The sequence below is a fragment of the Chrysochloris asiatica genome, unplaced genomic scaffold, assembly GCF_000296735.1.
Source record: "Chrysochloris asiatica unplaced genomic scaffold, ChrAsi1.0 scaffold00010, whole genome shotgun sequence".
Taxonomy (NCBI): Eukaryota; Metazoa; Chordata; class Mammalia; order Afrosoricida; family Chrysochloridae; genus Chrysochloris; species Chrysochloris asiatica.
Window position 1 is genome coordinate 17,134,025 of NW_006408528.1, and position 17,668 is coordinate 17,151,692.

Genomic DNA, 17,668 nt, shown 5'->3' on the forward strand with positions numbered 1-17,668 from the left:
TAACCACACATATGCTGTCGTCCCTCATTCTGAAAATGCATATTTTGCATCTTCTCTACTTTCAGCCAATGAACACAACCACTTTATGAGACAGATTTTTTCAGTTCACTTTATGTAAAACAGCATCTCTCATAGCACTATCTGTCCTGTGACACTATCTACCCTCACTGGAATGTAATTCCAAGAGAACAGGAACTGTGTTTTATGTACTGCTGTCTCCCTAGAACAGGGACAAATATCTAGCCCAGAATAAGAATGTAATAAATAATTTTTCCAAAAAATGTATAGTCTAATTGGAAAGCAAATACAAATGTTCCCATTTGTGTTTACAGAAAGCTTGTAGTACTATAATGCAAAAACATTCTGGGCCAAAAGTATTTGTTTCATCATGAACTAATTCAGATCTTCTCTATGTAACAGACCAGCCAGGCTACTATTAGAAATGTGATGAGATAGTTAAAGTGGAATATACCTCTGTTCCAGTTTTTACTGAAGACGAATGACCCTACAAGAGTGTGTTGCCAATGTTTCTGTTAGTTTCAATGCAAAGAAGTTTCTTTATTAAAACATTTATCTAAAGTCTCCATATATAAATTACTTAGTTTTTCTTTAGCATCTTCATTTTCACTGGATCTATGTTGTCAACATTTTTCTTTCACTTGGATTTTATTTTTCTCATAGAGCAGCAGTTTAATCTATGTTACAGAGACATCTTAATAAAAGCAGACCCAGAAGTGAGGGGCTTAGAGCCATGTCTCTTCCTTGAAGCTTCACTGTCCTTCTCTGAGCACGCCTGAGACACCAAGGGAATCATAGTTCTTCTTTGAAAATCAAGTCTAAATTTGCATCACTAAACTCAGAGGTATGGTCTGCATTAAGTCTTTCATATTCCCTGCAGGAATACCTTCTCTTCCAGTGAGTTAAACGCACTGACTGAACATATAGAGTGTGCTGCATTCCTCAGAGTGTGAGGAGCAAGCTAAGAGAAGACAAGAAAGGAAGGACTCCACCAACCAAACACACTGGAGCACATCTATCATCTCCCTCAAAGGAGGGGACTTTTCTCCTTTCTCAATCTCATCTCTGTTGCTCACCCCTCCCTTGACTTTTGGGTCATTGTACTGAGTCACTCCTAGTCTAGCCGTGCCTCCCTCACAACCTATCCATATAAACCTGAATAAAAAGTCATAAATGTACTGTGAACCTAACTGAAAACCTAGAAAAAGAAATACCAAAAAAACATTTAACACTGGTTATCTTTGGGTGCTGAGATTCAGTTATTTTAATACTGCTTTTAAACTTTTATGTTTGATTTCTATAAATTTTACTATTCTGAAAATAATCTGATGCCAAAATAAATGAATAAGAAATGTGCATATTAGTATGTCTTGAAAAAACCTAAGTAAAATGTAAAGGAGGGTATCTGTTCTGGTATAGAAGGATTATAAGCAATGCCTTCCCTGTCTTTTATGTTAAATTGACTTAAATGTTGTTGCTTAATCCTTACAAGAATTTCAAGAGTCATGTATTAAATTGATAAAGGCACATTATGATCCTTACCAAATGAATACATGTTACCTCCTTCCCAACATGGGTTGCTTAGTTCGTTACTTCTTTTAGTCTTCATGTAGATGAGTTTTATCTTATTAGATAGACTATATTATTTTATGACTAACTGGATTGTACTATTATTTTATAAACAATTTTTAAAATCCACAAGTTATTATTTAAAGTCCAGTCTTACCCACTGAACCTCATTTTCAACCCTGAGTAGAACAGACTCCTACTGCCCCTATTCCATTCATGTGTTGTTTTCCCTGCCTGAAGTTTCCCTGACGTGTCCCTCCAGCTTTGTTGTTGCTACATTAGTTGTCTTCTGGTTAATTATGACTCATGCCAACCAGATGTGGGCATAGTAGATCTGCTCCATAGGGTTTTGAATGTTTTCAGAAGAAGATCTCTATGCCTGTCTTCTGAGTCACATATTGGTGGGTTTGAACCATCAACCTTTTGTTTAGTAGTTGAGCACTTAACGATTAATACTCCCTCTCCACCTTTATTCCACTTCAAGTCTTATTCATTTACTTTTCAATCCTTTAAAAAACATTTTCTTAGCAATTTTCTCTTTAAACACCCACAGTCCTTAAGTATAATCCTGCACTTCACACATTTCTTAAATTAGAAAGCTAAGAGGGGAAAAACAGGAGATCTGGGGGCACAGTGGTTAACTACTGGGGCTGCTAACCAAAAATCAGCGATCTGAACCTACTATCCACTCCACAGGAGAAAGACGTGAACCTACCGTTTGCGTCCTTAAATATTATAGCCTTGAAAACCCTTTGATGCACACACAGAAAAACACACACATTTAAATTCTGAATAACATATATTCGAAGGAACGTTTAAAAAGTTTGCATAAAAATTCCATTATCTTTCAATTCCACTTTTCCATGAACGTTTTGAAGCCCCTTCATACAGATGAATAACATATATACTGATGATCAGAAAATAAATACAGAAAGAAAAAACTGTATGAATCAAACAATGTATATAATACATTAACAAATAACCCAAGGGTGAAATACTATTGCAAGCCAGAAGGGAAGGCTGAGGGAAAAGTCAGATTCTCAGTGTTATCAACATCAAAGATGGGGTGGGGGGAAGGACATGCCCAAAAGACTGAGTCCTGCCAGGCCTTTGACTTGGCATTGATGTACAGGAGCATGACACACAAACTCATAAGCATCTGCCAAAGAGCTCACACAGCTGTGCAAGCATTCTCTGCCATTTATTCAGCTGTTTGAAAGTAAAAGAGATGCAGAGTCCCCAGGTCCAAGCAAGTAGACTCCTTTTTCAATTCAGAACAATGCGATTAGAATACAAATTTTCTTATTAATTCTGATTTTGTCACTTTGAATATATATTCACTGGGATGAATGCATCTTCTACTCATTTTTGTAACTAATGGAGGTGAATAGAATATAACATGCCACATTAAAAAATAGGTAATGCTGAAGAAATGAAAATAAATCACTCTTTCAGTCTAAGAGCAGAGAAGCTACTCGGAGAATTAGGTGCCCATTCACCTGGCAATTCAAAATGTCTTATAAATGATTTGTCAAAATTCAGTCACCTTCTTTTCTTTCCTGCTTATGAGCACGACAGTTTCAAGGGAAATGAGTTAATGTAGAAATCTATGAACCCAGCATAGCCAGCTCACCTTACTTACATACAGCAACAAAGTTATTATGTTCCAGAAATGAATTTCAATGCACTTGCTTAAAAAGAAAGAAAGATATAAAGACCCTGACTGCTTTTTGTTGCCGTTCACATTCGCTATAAAGACTCAGTGTGGGGGAGGCTAATTATATTAGTTATCTTGAGTAACAAGCTATTAATTTTGTGCTTCCGAATTATTAACCACCTTTTGGTATACAGTTCACAGGCGAATGAATGGACTTAGTCTCTGTATTAAAACACAAAACAAACCAAATAATCCCATGTTTCATGACTTTTCAAAGCTGATTATCTCCTAGGCAAAGCTCTACCAGAAGCCAGATATATAATTGCTGCTTTAGTAACGACTATTTGACTGCTTATATAAGAAGCCTTGTGTGTATTTAATCACACTCTACTAGTCATTCCGCTTCAGACCAGACATGAAAGGTCATCAAGGAAAAGGATTTTTTCCCCAGTGATTCAACCTTATGGGGTTTGTAAAAGTTCCTCTTCTAATGTTCACACATGTCCTCAGAGAGTTTACTTGTTTAATGTAATATATAGAGTCGGCATTTGAAAATTTAAACAATTCAGTCACCAGGGCTCCTTCAAAGAATTCAGTAGACAAACAAAACATTTAAGATGGTATCATATACTTTCAAAAGAAGTTTGTAGATGGCTGTAAATACATTAAATGCACCAGTCAAGAAACAGAGAAGAATGGAGAAGAAAACAGGATTTTTCAATATGCTGTCTACAAAAGACACACAAAAATGGAGACAGCCTAAATAAATGCCCATCAGCGGAACAACAGATAAACAAACTTATATATGTATATATATATATATATATATATATATAGAGAGAGAGAGAGAGAGAGAGAGAGAGAGAGAGAGTGCTCTGGTAGCGTAGTGGTTACGAATCGGGCTGTGAACCGCAAGGTCAGCAGTTCACAGCGGTTCTGCTGGAGAAAGATGAGGCGTTCTGCTCCCGTAAAGTTTACAGCCTCGGAAACCCTGTACAGGGTCACTATGAGTCGGAACTGATTCCATGGCACATAACAACAACAACAAATTATATATATATATATGAACCTGGAGGATATTATGCTGAGTGAAATTAGTCAATCACCATAGAACAAATTTTTTATGAGACCAATGTTGTAAAAAGCAAAGGAAACATTTTCTTGATAAGAGAAAATCTATGATGGTATTGGGGGTGTGGTGGATTATTCACGGCTACAAGCTCGCCAGTCACTCCTCGGAAAGCCTATACAGGTCACTATGGGTTGGAACCGACTTGACGGCACTTCAAACAGGGTAGACACCTGTTAACATGGGTGACCGGGCAAGCAATATACAAGAGGGAGATCAGCAGAGGAAAGATGAAGGTAGCAGAGGCACAGGGAAGAATGCAATAGTTAAAGTGAACAGAGATAAATACTGTCAACTATTAGTACCTGGAGGGGATTGCAATCATTGTAATGAAGCAGTGTATGATTTATTGAATGTAAAACTGAAGATCTGCTCTGTAAACCTTCACTCAATTCACAATAAAAAGTTAAAAGAGAAAAAAGAAATTTGTAGATTTCTCTTTTTTAAGTTATGTCTAATTCTTTAGGGCAAAACATAACATTATTTCATCTTAAAGCAACAATTTTGTATAGATAATGATCTTTAGCTCCTAATTATCAAAGGGCTTTTTTACTGGTAAAAGCATTACACATGTGAAATAGTTACAGTAAATGAAAATGTTATTAACATAAATTATGATGGTTATCTGCGTTTAAGTGTGCATGTGCTCTAACAATTTATTGTATCAATATTCCAATGGGAAATTTACAATGATTTATTTCTCTGACTTATTAAAAGCCTAGTCACAGCTGGGAGGTTTTCGAATATACATAAAATTGCTGGATATGGAAATTAAGAGACAAAAACAAAATCTTCACCTAAGAAGCCACCTAACAAGATATTATCTATTGGAAAAGTTAATAAAATAGTATTTAAAAAGAAAACTTTAAGTTTTGTCAATAATCTCTGCTTTCATGAAACTCATAGTTTTGCTTTACTTTCTATAATTATGCCTCATTTATATAATAATTTCCCTGTTTTTAAAATTAAGGTTAAAATAATTTATCTGAGGAGATATTCTAATTTGTATGAGTCCCTGTTAAAGTTTTAGTACAGTATTTCAACCATAGCATTTTAATGACTTTAGCATAAAATAAATCAAGTGGACTACACAAAGTTACATCACTATTGCTTAGTAGCTATTAGAAAGTGAGATGAAATGGAATCACAACTTTAGGACATACTTTTCATAATTTCTTTCAGTATTATAACTACAACTACATTTGAGCTTAAAATAAATTAAAAAGATCAAAATTTTCAGATATGTTTCAACCTAAAAATATATATGTCCTAAATTCTGGCCCATTAAAATAATCTCTCATGCTATTTTTCAGTATCACCATATGCTGAAAAATATATTTCAAGAAAATAATTGTGAAAATTATTATTTAAAATAACTTAGTGAAAACCACAGCTTGAATAGAAAAAAATGAAAATCAGATGTATGTGCTACAGGTCATTAAATATGAATAAATGAAGAGATATCATTTGCTTCTAGACAGGAGAGAGCATCATTTCTTTCTATAGAATCAATGACATCAGAAAACATTTTCTTGGAAACAGAGGAAAGGAAATGTCTTAAGAGCTTACATGAAGAGATGGATATACAAGGATAGTCAACACATTTCTAAAAATTAAAGTGTACTAAATTAAAACCTTTCAATTATTTTTAACTAAAAGGATAACTGTGAGAAATAATACAGAAAAACTGTAAACAAATGATCAATACAGGGCTGGTCAAAAGAGTAATGTTCTCATCAACATAATGAAACCTTTCCAAGTCATGGTGATGAGTATTTGGATTTTTTGCAAGGAAAGGTGTTTATTACATTTTGCAAAGGAAAAAAGGCAAGTTACAAAATAGGATTCAAAATATGATGCAACTACTTTTAGCATCTATAGAAAAAAAATCTATGTAGGATATGCATCAAAATATTACATATTGTCTTCTTCAGGTAGTAAGTAGGGAAAAGTGATTTTCAGTGTTTACACATTTTGGCATTGCATGAATTTTCCATAATAACTACATTATTTTGATAATCATAAGAAATTATTTTAACATTTATATCCTGATATAGTGTTGTAGGATCAGCACTGGACTGCAAACCACAAGATCATCAGTTCAAATCCACCAGCCACTCCTTGGAAAACCTATACATGGACACTCTGAGTCAGAACTGACTCTGTGGCACTTAACAAGGACCACCACAACAACTATTTATGGAGTCCTGGTGCGGCATTGTAGAATAAGTACTGGACTGCAAACCACAAGCTTGGTTCAAATCCTCCCCAGAAACCCTATACAGTGTCTCTATGAATAAGAACTGACTCAATGGCATTTAACACACAAACACACACACACACAAACACACACACTCATACTATTTATGGGTTAAAAAAAATAATAAGTAAAATTAAAAAGTGGTAGAATCAACTAGTTTCTAAGAAAAGAGACTGATAGAACCCAATTTTGATGAAGGTTTCTACAGTGTTAGGGATTTCGCTGCTTATCCATTTGGTGTGAGTGTACAGGGATGCTTTGTTGTTGTTATTAAGTGCCGTGAAGTCAGTATCAACTCATAGCAACCCTGGAAACAGTTTCCCAGGAATGGCTGATGGGTTTGAACCACTGACCTTGTAGTTAGCAATCCAACGCTTATCCTACAGCACCACACCAGGATTCATTAGGATATCAGATATTATATAGGTGATATATATCAGATATTATATAGGTATGCACCGTAAGTTCCTAGTTTCCAGTTTCCTTTTCTCATCATTTTATTATTGACTTAAAGGTGAAAACGTATAATGATAGCGTCTCAGGCCACATCACTCTGCTGTCTAATGCATTCTTTATTCTCAGTATGATCCAAAACCCACTGATTGAGCCGATTCTGATTCATAGCAGCCCATTCCATAAAGTTTTCAAGGCTGTAAATGTTTATGCAAGAAGGCTGCCTAATCTTTGCCCCAAGAGCAGCTGGTGGGTTAAACAACCAACATTTCAGTCAGCAACCCAATTCTGAATCCATTGACCACCCAGGATAAAAGCTACACTTTAATGTATGTTGTTGCTGCTAAGTGCCACAGAGTCAGAGTCAGATACATCCTACAGCACCACACCAGAAGTCCATAGTTGCATAATTAAAATGAATGAGAAACCAGGACTTTGAGGGGGAGATGGCAGAGTAAGCAGATGCATTGAGCAGACCCTCTTCAGTAAACATATGGGAGACTGAATGAAACAGATACAGGAACCCTGAGCTTCTGACGATACAACAAAAGGTGGGCTGAGTGCTGACTGGAAGAGAAAGCATAGGAGGAGTGAGAGAAAAGAAAAAATAGGCAGATTGTAGGCACGCCTGCAGCTACTTGACCATCTTGAGCTTTTGCAGACAGCTGTTTCTACAGTGGCCTGAAGGCACAGGATAAGGCTGGAGGATTTCAGCAAGGGGGTGAAGTTCTTGTAGTTGAGGATGTGCCAAGTCCCCACCCATGCAAACCCAATGGACAGTGGCACCCCTTCCTGAACAGCTTCTGCTTGGCCTAGGGTTGGGTTGCCTAGGGTTGAGTTGTCTAGCGTTGAGTTGTCTAGGGTTGGGTTGTCTAGGGTTGGGTTGCTTAGGGTTGGGTTGTCTAGGGTTGGGTTGCCTAGGGTTGGGTTGCCTAGGGTTGGGTTGCCTAGGGTTGGGTTGTCTAGGGTTGGGCTTCAGACATATTGTTCCTGCTTCTGGACATGCATGAATCCACACTTAACTATGTTACACAAATAGTGAACAGAAAACCACATTCACACTTCCCCATCACACTTATCAGGAGTCGGAGATGGAGATATCTGATAACATACTAATACACAATCATCAGTCAAAAATAAGTATGACATGGCAAGATCTCATAGAAAACAGACAATTTCAGTTTATATGAACAAACAAGACAGAGTGACTCTAATAAGTGACCAAAATACAGTCATAAAATATTATATCAGAAATGGTATTGCAACTCATTGATAAGGAATTTTAAAGAATGCTATTTAGACACCTTCAACAATGTGGTACTCTGAATCTCTTTGACACAGCTTTTCTATCCAAAGTCTTCTAAATTCCCAAGTGACTGGGTGGGACAGAGCAAATAAGATGTACAAGACTCTAAAGTTGGGATTGGTTAGTTTTGCCTTCCAACTAGATTTAAAAGCAGCCAGCTCAAAAGCAGGAACAGATGATATCAGAACCATCAAGATGGAAGAGTATGGGTGGAATATACGATCCCTACCTAGAAAAACAGTGACAGCAGAGGGCAGGGCATGGAGACAGAGCAGCTGTGGGCTCTCAACCCATGGACTAAATAAAGCGGAGAGCCTACAAGCATGAGACTGGTTAAAAGAGCTATGTAACACTTACCTGAGCAGGATAAAGGCTAAGGGGCCACATGGCTGAGAAGCTGAAGACAAGAGTGAGGTATGTCTACAGTATGGCAGACAAGAGGCATTCCTGATTGGAAAACTGCTACGTCCTGAGTTGGTTCTGATCCTGACTCAAAAGAGGTGTTTTAACTTCCCTGATAAACCCCATATTATAGGTAGTGATAAGAGTTCTGTGTGGTCACTGAAATGGGTTGCTAAACCTAAATGTGAAGCAAAGAGTGCTGTGGGAGGGATGGCTGGTGTCAGAATAGGGAAAAGAAAGTTGTAGGGTAGAGGCACGTCTGACCTGCACTTCACAGGAATCGGCCTTGGGCTGATACCGAGTTTGATTCTCCTTTTCCCTATTGAAGCCAGAGGAGGTCACACATGACCTCTACATGATTTTTGCAAAGGAACTGAGAGAATGACTGAGAAAACTACAGATGAAATCAGGAAACCATAGACAAAACTATACAAAAATTTAGGAAACTGACAAGTGAAAAAATGGAAATCATATAAAAAGAGCAATTTGAAAGTCACAATACTAACACAAAGATTTCAGAAGTAGAAATGAATCAATGGAAGGTTGAATTACTGAGACTGAAGAAAATTTTCTCAATATTTATCTGCTAGCAGAACTATCAGTAAAAAGAGCAAAAAAAATCTGAAGAAAGTCTAAGATTTTTTAGAATTCTATCTAGAATTCTATCAATGATTGGAATTCCAGAAGAGGAGACAAAAAAATCCAAGAGGATACTGTCTAAGAATTGTTAGAAGAAAACTTTCCTAACATCACAACAGACAAGAAGATAGCCACTCATGAAGTTGAATGATCTTCAAACAGGACAGACCCCCTAAAGAAAAACAACAAGACAACAAGAAACATTATAATCAAACTTTTAAAAAGCAAAAACAAGGATAGAATTCTGATAGCAACTCCAAAAAACTGAAAAGTTACCTACAAAGGAGAACAAATAAGACTTTAAGCTCTGATATCTCAGCAGAAACCATTCTGGAATGATAATAGAATGACATTTATAAAACTCTGAAAGGAAAAATAAAAACAAAACTGTCAACCAAGAATCATATACCCAGCAAAACTATCTATCAATTATGAAGTGAAATTATGTGATTCCCAGATAAACAGAAATTTAAAAGAATGTGTAAAAGTCCGGGCATCCTTACAAAAAATACTAAAGGGAGTTCTTTCAATAGAAAACTTCCACCAGCAGACAACAATCTGAGAATAATATACATGATGATATCACCCAGAACTCAACTCAGATATAAAAATCTTCAAAGCAAAAGAGCCCTACAATACTGAAAACAGAGAACCAGAGATACCATTGCAACAAAACATCAATAACAAAAAACATAAGGTAAAAATACTGAGGGAATACTGTAGTCTTAGATAAATCTATAAATAGAAAAATTATAGAAATACAATAAACAACTCTTGTATACTCCTCCTGCAGTTCCCCTATTATTAGTATCTTACTTTACTATGTACATCTGCCATAGTTAAGGAGTCAGTACTGGTACTTTACTATTACTAAAGTCCATATTTATTCAGGTTTCACTAGTTTTCCCTAACACACTTTTTCTGTCCCAGGATCCCATGCAGAACAAAACAATACATGTTTTCTTAGGCCCCTCTGGACATGACAGATTACCAGTCATGTCTTCTTGTATCTGCTGACTGTATTCGTTTACTTAGTATTGCTATGACAGAAATACCACTAGCTTTATCAAATAGAAATGTATTCTCTCACAGAGCACCAACTGTGAAAAAAGGCCTCTGTCTCCTTTCAGTATCTGTAGGCCCAGCATTCCTTGGAGAGCTCCTTGTGTCTTAACATCAATTGTTCCCTGGACCTAGGAGCTTCACAGTGCAGAGACCCAGATCTAAAGGATGCACTCTATTCCTGGCGCTTCTTGCTTGGTGGTAGGGGTCCCTCCTCTACTTTTATCTCTTGTAAGATAAAAGTGTGTAGAATGACATGCCCTTGGAAATCTCCCATAAATTGGATCAGGTTAGTGATGGGCTTTAGGGCAATGTATCCTACTCTTAATCCTCTTACTAGTTTATTACATCAAATTGCACTATACAGGATAGCTGCATCTCAACAGCCAAACCACTGAGAATCCTGGCTGAGTCAAGTTGATACAAAACCTTAACTATCACAATGAACTTAACAGTTTTGAGGAATCCTGGTCAGGTATTTTATAGACCGGCCCTCAATTTGTCTGTCTCAGGGTTGTGAGAGAGAGGCCACAGAGGAGAAGTGCCATTCTTACCACATCATATCAAGGGTAAATACTATCAACAGAAACCTTAATAACCTGGTTGATATACTGTTTACTAGTTTTCTTCATTGTAAAGCTATTATCATCTCCTCTATCTGCACCTTTTTCCATGCTCAACTTTTCTCAAAAAAGACACCAAGTGTAGTCCACACTCAAATGAGGGGAAAAGATAAAGAGGAAGGGAATTAAGTTCTATCTACTTGAAAGGATGAGTCCTGGTGTGGCGCTGTGGGTTAATGCACCAGACTGCAAAGCTGTTTGAACTGCAATGTCGGCGGTTCAAGCTCACCAGCTGCTCTTTGGAAACCCTATACTGGGTCACTATGGGTCGGAACCGACTTGACACTTCACAACAACTTGAAAGGATGATGACTATATAAATTATTTAAAATTCTTGCCAGAGTCCTCCATTTATGACTCATTATATTGTCTCTCACATCTAACCCTCTCTTATTGTTTTGCCATATTATTCACATATAATAGTTATATTATAAATCTAATTACATTATACATATATTTAAGTATTTGTTTCTTGCTTTCAGAAAGGTCCGTAATTGTTGGAGCTAAATGTGACAACAAATAATTTTGTCTTGATTTATTTTCCACTGATCACTGTAGAATTTGTCACTAGGTGACTAGAATCCAATTCTTCTCAAAAGCACTTTTTAAAGAAATTACCATCAAGAACTAAGAGCTGTGACACAGTTAGATACATGCACACCCATGTTCATTGTAGCACTATTCACAACAGCAAAAAGATGGAGACAGCCTAAACACCTATCGATGGAAGAATGGTTACACAAACTTTGGTACACACAACAATGGAATATTATGCAACACTGAAGAATAGTGAAGAATCTACAAAACACCTCACAGCATAGATGACCCTGGAGTACATTATGCTGAGTGAAACTGTTGTTGTTGTTAAGTGCCATCGAGTCTATTCTGACCCATAGCGACCCTGTATAGGGTTTCCAAGGAGCAGCTGGTGAGCTTGAATCACAGACCTTGCAGTTCAAACGACTTTGCAGTTTGCCGCATTAGCCTACAGCGCCACACCAGGACTCCTCAAAAGGGCAAATATTGCATAAGACCACTGCTGTAAAAAGTTAAGAAAAGACATTCTTGCTAAATGAAACATTCTTTGATGATTACAGGGCAGGTGGGGGTTGGGGGGAAGTGAAAAAAGGAAGGGAATAGAGGTAAATACTGTTAACTGACGGTATGCGGCATGGATTGCAATTATTGTAATGACACCAAGTGTATAATTTGTTGAATGTGAGACTGATTGTTCTGTAAACTTTAATTCAACTCACAATAAAAACTTTAATAAAAATATGGAATTTACCAGAAATATTCGTTCAAGTTGATCTTGAATGTCTTTCATTCCTGGAAAGGCAGCAACCCCTTGGATCATTTCAACAAAGATGCAGCCGACTCCCCTGGAGAGAGAAAAGAGGATGGTCACAAAAACTTAAACCTGTTCAGCTTTAGAATATGGACTCTGGAATCAACACTCAATCCATGAATAAGTAACATTCTTAATGAGAACAACAAGTGATGGGACACATATACTTAAGACACATAAATCCACCTTGCAAACTTTTCTTCCCACTCTAATTTCTATTGCCTTGAAAAGACTGAATAGACACAGATAAACTGGGTTCTGACTACAGTGGATCCCAGGAAACAGTAAACCTCAGAGGGCCAATCCTACTACAGGACACAGCTGAAACTCCATAGCCTGCTGCAGGAAGTCTTCAAGTCCTGTCCTAACATACAATTGTTTCACAAAACCATTAATACAATGGTCTCGAACTCTCCAGTAGTTCTCAGTCCTCTCTTTGCATCAAAATCACCAGGCGATGGTGGTGGTGGTGTGCCATAGAGTCAGTTCTAACTCACATCAACCCTGTATAGGGTTTCCAAGGCTGTCAATCTTTACAGGAGCAGAAAGCTTCATCTATCTCCTTCAGCGTGCCAGGTGGACTCGAACTGTTGACCTTGCAGTTAGCAGCCCAACACTGGCAAGGTTCCATAAAATCACCCAGGGAGCTTTAAAAAGTTCCAAATGCTCTGATCACAACCCCAGAATTGCTTGTCCTGGTGTGGTACTGTGGGTTAATGCGCTCGACTGAAAAGTCGATTTGAACTGTAAGGTCGGCAGTTTAAGCTCACTAGTCACTCCTCATACAGGGTCACCATGGGTCAGAAGTGACTCAGTGGCACTTCATAACAACAACACAATTTGGACTCCAGGACTTGACACGGGGCTACTCAAGTGATTCTAATGAGCAGTTTACTGAGGATCACTGAGCCACACTCATCAGTCCATGAGCCAAGCATAAATCTACACAATTTGTCTCATTTGTTCTAATAAATACCCTCCTACTTCAGTATGTAAGGAGCTCTGGTAGCACAGTGGTTGAGTTGGGCTGCTAACCTCAAGGTCAGCAGTTCGAAACTACCAGAGGTTCCACAGGAGAACCACGAGGCTTTCTGCTCCCATAAAGATTTACGGCCTTGGAAACACACACAGGATCGCTGGCTGAGTCAGAACCGACTCCACAGCACACCACCACCATCACTTTAGTATGTGCTCTTGCTATCTATATCCAACTCAGTCTCTTATAATCCAGTTTAAATGTCATCTCTTCCATAAAGTCTTCCAGGAACATTCCATAAATAGCTCCTTTTGATGAGCTTATTTATTAAGCCCTTACATTAGCCACCTACCATGCTCAGTCTCATTTCCTACATAGTGTTTTATGCTCACAGTTCCTACCAAGACTTAGCAGATTGCCTTACCTCCCAGACTGCAGCAGCCTGGACCTAACCCAACAGTAACAACCACTCACTCTGGACAGAGAGCCAATAGAGATTCTTCTCCCGAGAGTCTGGAGAAGCCGTTTAGTAGCAGGATGAAAAGAAATGGACACATGTGAATAAGAAACATTAATGCTAAAGATTTAGCACTAATGGCCATGTATTTTAGCAGCTGAGGTCCCCTGAATTGTCCTCATTCTTGATTTCCTGAGACCTGGATGCCCAGAAAATCCTGTGTTTTGGTTAGATATATCTAACCTAATGATAGTGCTCCAGCATTAAAAATCATTAAATAAAATTGCTTTACCTCACGTGGATTTATGCTTCCTACAACCATGCTAACAAAATCAGGAACATGAGTGACACTTTTTCAACTGTCAGAGTTACATTCAATTTAGGATGGGAAAATTCTATCTGTTACATGTTTCAGATGGCCCAGGAGTCCTGATGTGACGCTGCGGGTTAATGCACTGGACTGCAAAGTCAGTTTGAACCGCAAGGTCAGCAATTCAAGCTCACCGGCTGCTCCTGGGAAACTCTATAGAGGGTCGCTATGGGTTGGAACCGACTTGATGGCACACAACAGCACCAAGATGATAAGGATAAATCCTGGACTTCTCTACAGCTGTCACAGTTGTTATCACAGCTGTAGATAAACAATATTTTTAATTAAGGAAGTAATGGTGATGGTGTGCCATCAAGTCAGTTCTGACTTACAGGGACCGTGTCTAGGGTTTCCAAGGTAGTAAATATTTATGGGCGCAGAAAGCCTCACCTTTCTAGCTCAGAGCAACTGGTAGATGTGAATTGCTGGCTTTCCCTTGTGCCTAACAGCCCAATGTGCAACCACTATGCTACCAGGGCACCTTAAGGAAGTAACACCTTTGCAGAAATCCCTTCCCTACTTTATTACATCATTTCTATATAGAGTCAAGATGAAGAAAAACAAATGTTGTTTCGTATCATAAAAAAATAGTTTCGTTTAAGTAGACAATGATTTCAATGCAGTATTCTAGGCAGCAGGGTGTTAACACAAGTTGTTTTCATTTTAGATTTGAGAAACAACATAAATATCAAAAACATTATTTTATTAGCACACTAAAATGGAATTATATGCTTATAAATGTTTATTTAAATTTCATGGTTTTCCAAATTTTTCTGACAAGAATTCATTTATATGACTACTGACTTACATATCTATTACTTTCTAATTTAAGTTTTCACAAAATATCTTGAATCTTAAAGTGCTACCTGCACCTTCCTTGTTTTGCATTCAGAATATTCTCTCCATTCTCCACCATATGCATTTATAGTCTTTCCCTCCATAATCTGCATAATTTGTGAAGATGCTCAGGCAAGGAGCTAAATTGGTTGATGAGGTAAATATTTCGCTGTTAGAATTACCTATAGAAATTCTTTTATCACTATTTTTATTTGATCTATAATTTGATACTTGGTTATGGTGTATATGTGCCGTGGAGTCGGTTCTGACTCATAGTGACTCTGTACAGAGTTTCCGAGGCTGTAAATCTTTACAGGAGCAGAAAGCCTCATCTTTCTCCCATGTAATGGCCAGTAGTTTCAAACGGCTGATCTTGGAGATGGTAGCCCAACTAGTAACCACTATGCTCTGATACTTGTTGTTAAGTACCATCGAGTTGGTTCTGACTCATAGTGACCCTGTATATGGTTTCTGAGGAACAGCTGGTGGATTTGAACTGCCGACCTTGTGGTTCACAGTCTACTGCTAATTCTCCAGCTCCTCAAAAAATACATTCATGCTGCTATTCTATTCAGTTGGAATGAGATAATGAAGCATTTCTATGGACTCATCTGCTTAGCTGGCTAAAGGAGATGGACTTTTATTTCCAAAGATGTTTTGTAAGATGTCATTTTTTCAAAGATGCTTGAGGGTATACTCAAGAAGGTCACTTATACTAAACAACTTTGAAAAAAGATATATAAAGCAGTGAAAAAAATGTAGAAGTCTGGGTATAGAATACATAAACACATTAATATAGCAGAATACTTCACTACTGAATCTGCCTTAATATCAAACAATTAAAGCCCTTTTATTACTATGACTCTCAGTATAGTGCTGTAGGATAAATACGGGACTGCTAACTGAAAAGTCAGTGGTTCAAACATACCAGCTGCTCTTTTGAAACCCTATATAACAGGGTCACTATGAGTCAGAACTGACTCAATGGTGCTTAACACCAACAAGTTATTATGAGTTCTTGTGTGGCACTATAGTATAAGCACTGGACTACTAACCCCAAGGTTGGCAGTTCAAACCCACCAATCAGTCCTCTGGAACCCTATATAGTGCTGCTATGAGTCAGAACTGACTTGATGACACTCAACAACAACAACAATTGACTATGAGGAGTTCTTGTGTGGCACTATAGTATAAGTACTGGACTGCTAACCCCAAGGTTGGTGGTTCAAACCCACCAATCACTCCTCTGAACAAGATCTATGAGTTGGAATTGATGCCATGGCATTTAACAACAACAACATTTACTATGAAAGGAGTCTTGGTGGTACTGTAGGATAAGCACTGGACTGCAAACTGAAAGGTTGGAAATGCAAACTGAACAGCTGATCTGCAGGAGAAAGATGAGGTTTCTGCTCCTGTAAAGACTGACGAACTTGGAAGCCATAGACACAGTCGCTAAGAGCTGGAATCGATTTGATGGCAGTGGATTTGGGTTTGGGATTTATTATGAAAGGGGCTATTATTTCCTGCTTTCCTTTTTGTTTTTCTTTTTCCTTTTGCTTTCTACCCTCTATTAACCCCGTGCTCCATTTCTCATAATGGATTAGGCTGACTTCCCTGAGTGGTTTACTGAGAAAGAATTCATCCACTCAGGCACTGTACTTAATCTATCATCTTATTACAAGAAATGCCTCCTTTATTTGATGCTTCTTTGGGGAATTACAATAATTATATAATCTTCATCCACTTAGTCTAAATTTTTTTTGAGAACAAGACTTAGTCACCATAGCTTACAATGAAAGGTATCTTAGGATGCAGTGCATTCAAACTCTTACTTTAGGGTAGTTACCTGTTAAGATAATATATGCTCTAGAGCGTAAATTCTGAACATTTGGTTTGTGGAAAATTGCTACCTACCGTGAGAACCTTAACTCCATTTTGTCTTGACTTAAGTTCAGAAGACATTTGAGTTTTTTGTTACTAATCCAATGCTTACAACCAAAAAAATGTCCAAACCCACTGCCATCCCGTCAATTCTGACTCACAGAAATCCTGCAAGATAGAGTAAAACTATCCCATAGCGTCCCAACTCTATGAACCTTTAAAGAAACGACAGCCACATCTTTCTCCAAGGAGCGCCTGCTGACTTCTAAGTGCTGACCTTCTGGTTAACAGCTGAGTGCTTTAACCAATGCACCACAAGGGCACCCTCCCCAATGCTTACCCAAAAACAAACACCCAAACGCACTGTCATGGAATCAAATCTGACTCATAGCACCCTGTATAAGGTTTCCAAAGGTGCAATCTTTAAGGGAGCAGAAACAATTATATTTCTCTGAAGGAGCAGTTGGTGGGTTTGAACTGCCGACCTTGTTAGTAGTTCACTGATGACCACTAAACCAGCAACGTGGCTATGCTTATACAAAAGCCCAGAGAGACATTAAGCTTACATACAATACTCAGGCGTAGTGGTTACGAATCGGGCTGCGAACCTTAAGGTCAGCGGTTCGAAACTACCAGCCGCTCCGCGGGAGAAAGATGAGGCTTTCTACTCCCGTAAGG

General features: G+C 37.9%; 1 protein-coding gene across 4 annotated transcripts in view; it reads right to left on the bottom strand.

The window, feature by feature from the left end:
* Positions 1–17,668, bottom strand: part of CDK14 (cyclin-dependent kinase 14) — an 819,631-nt gene that overhangs the window by 308,202 nt on the left and 493,761 nt on the right. For all 4 annotated transcript variants that reach the window (XM_006834309.1, XM_006834307.1, XM_006834310.1 and 1 more), the window contains one exon: positions 12,407–12,500. In XM_006834309.1, coding sequence (XP_006834372.1) covers positions 12,407–12,500 — 94 coding nt within the window. The remainder of the gene's footprint in view (positions 1–12,406; positions 12,501–17,668) is intronic.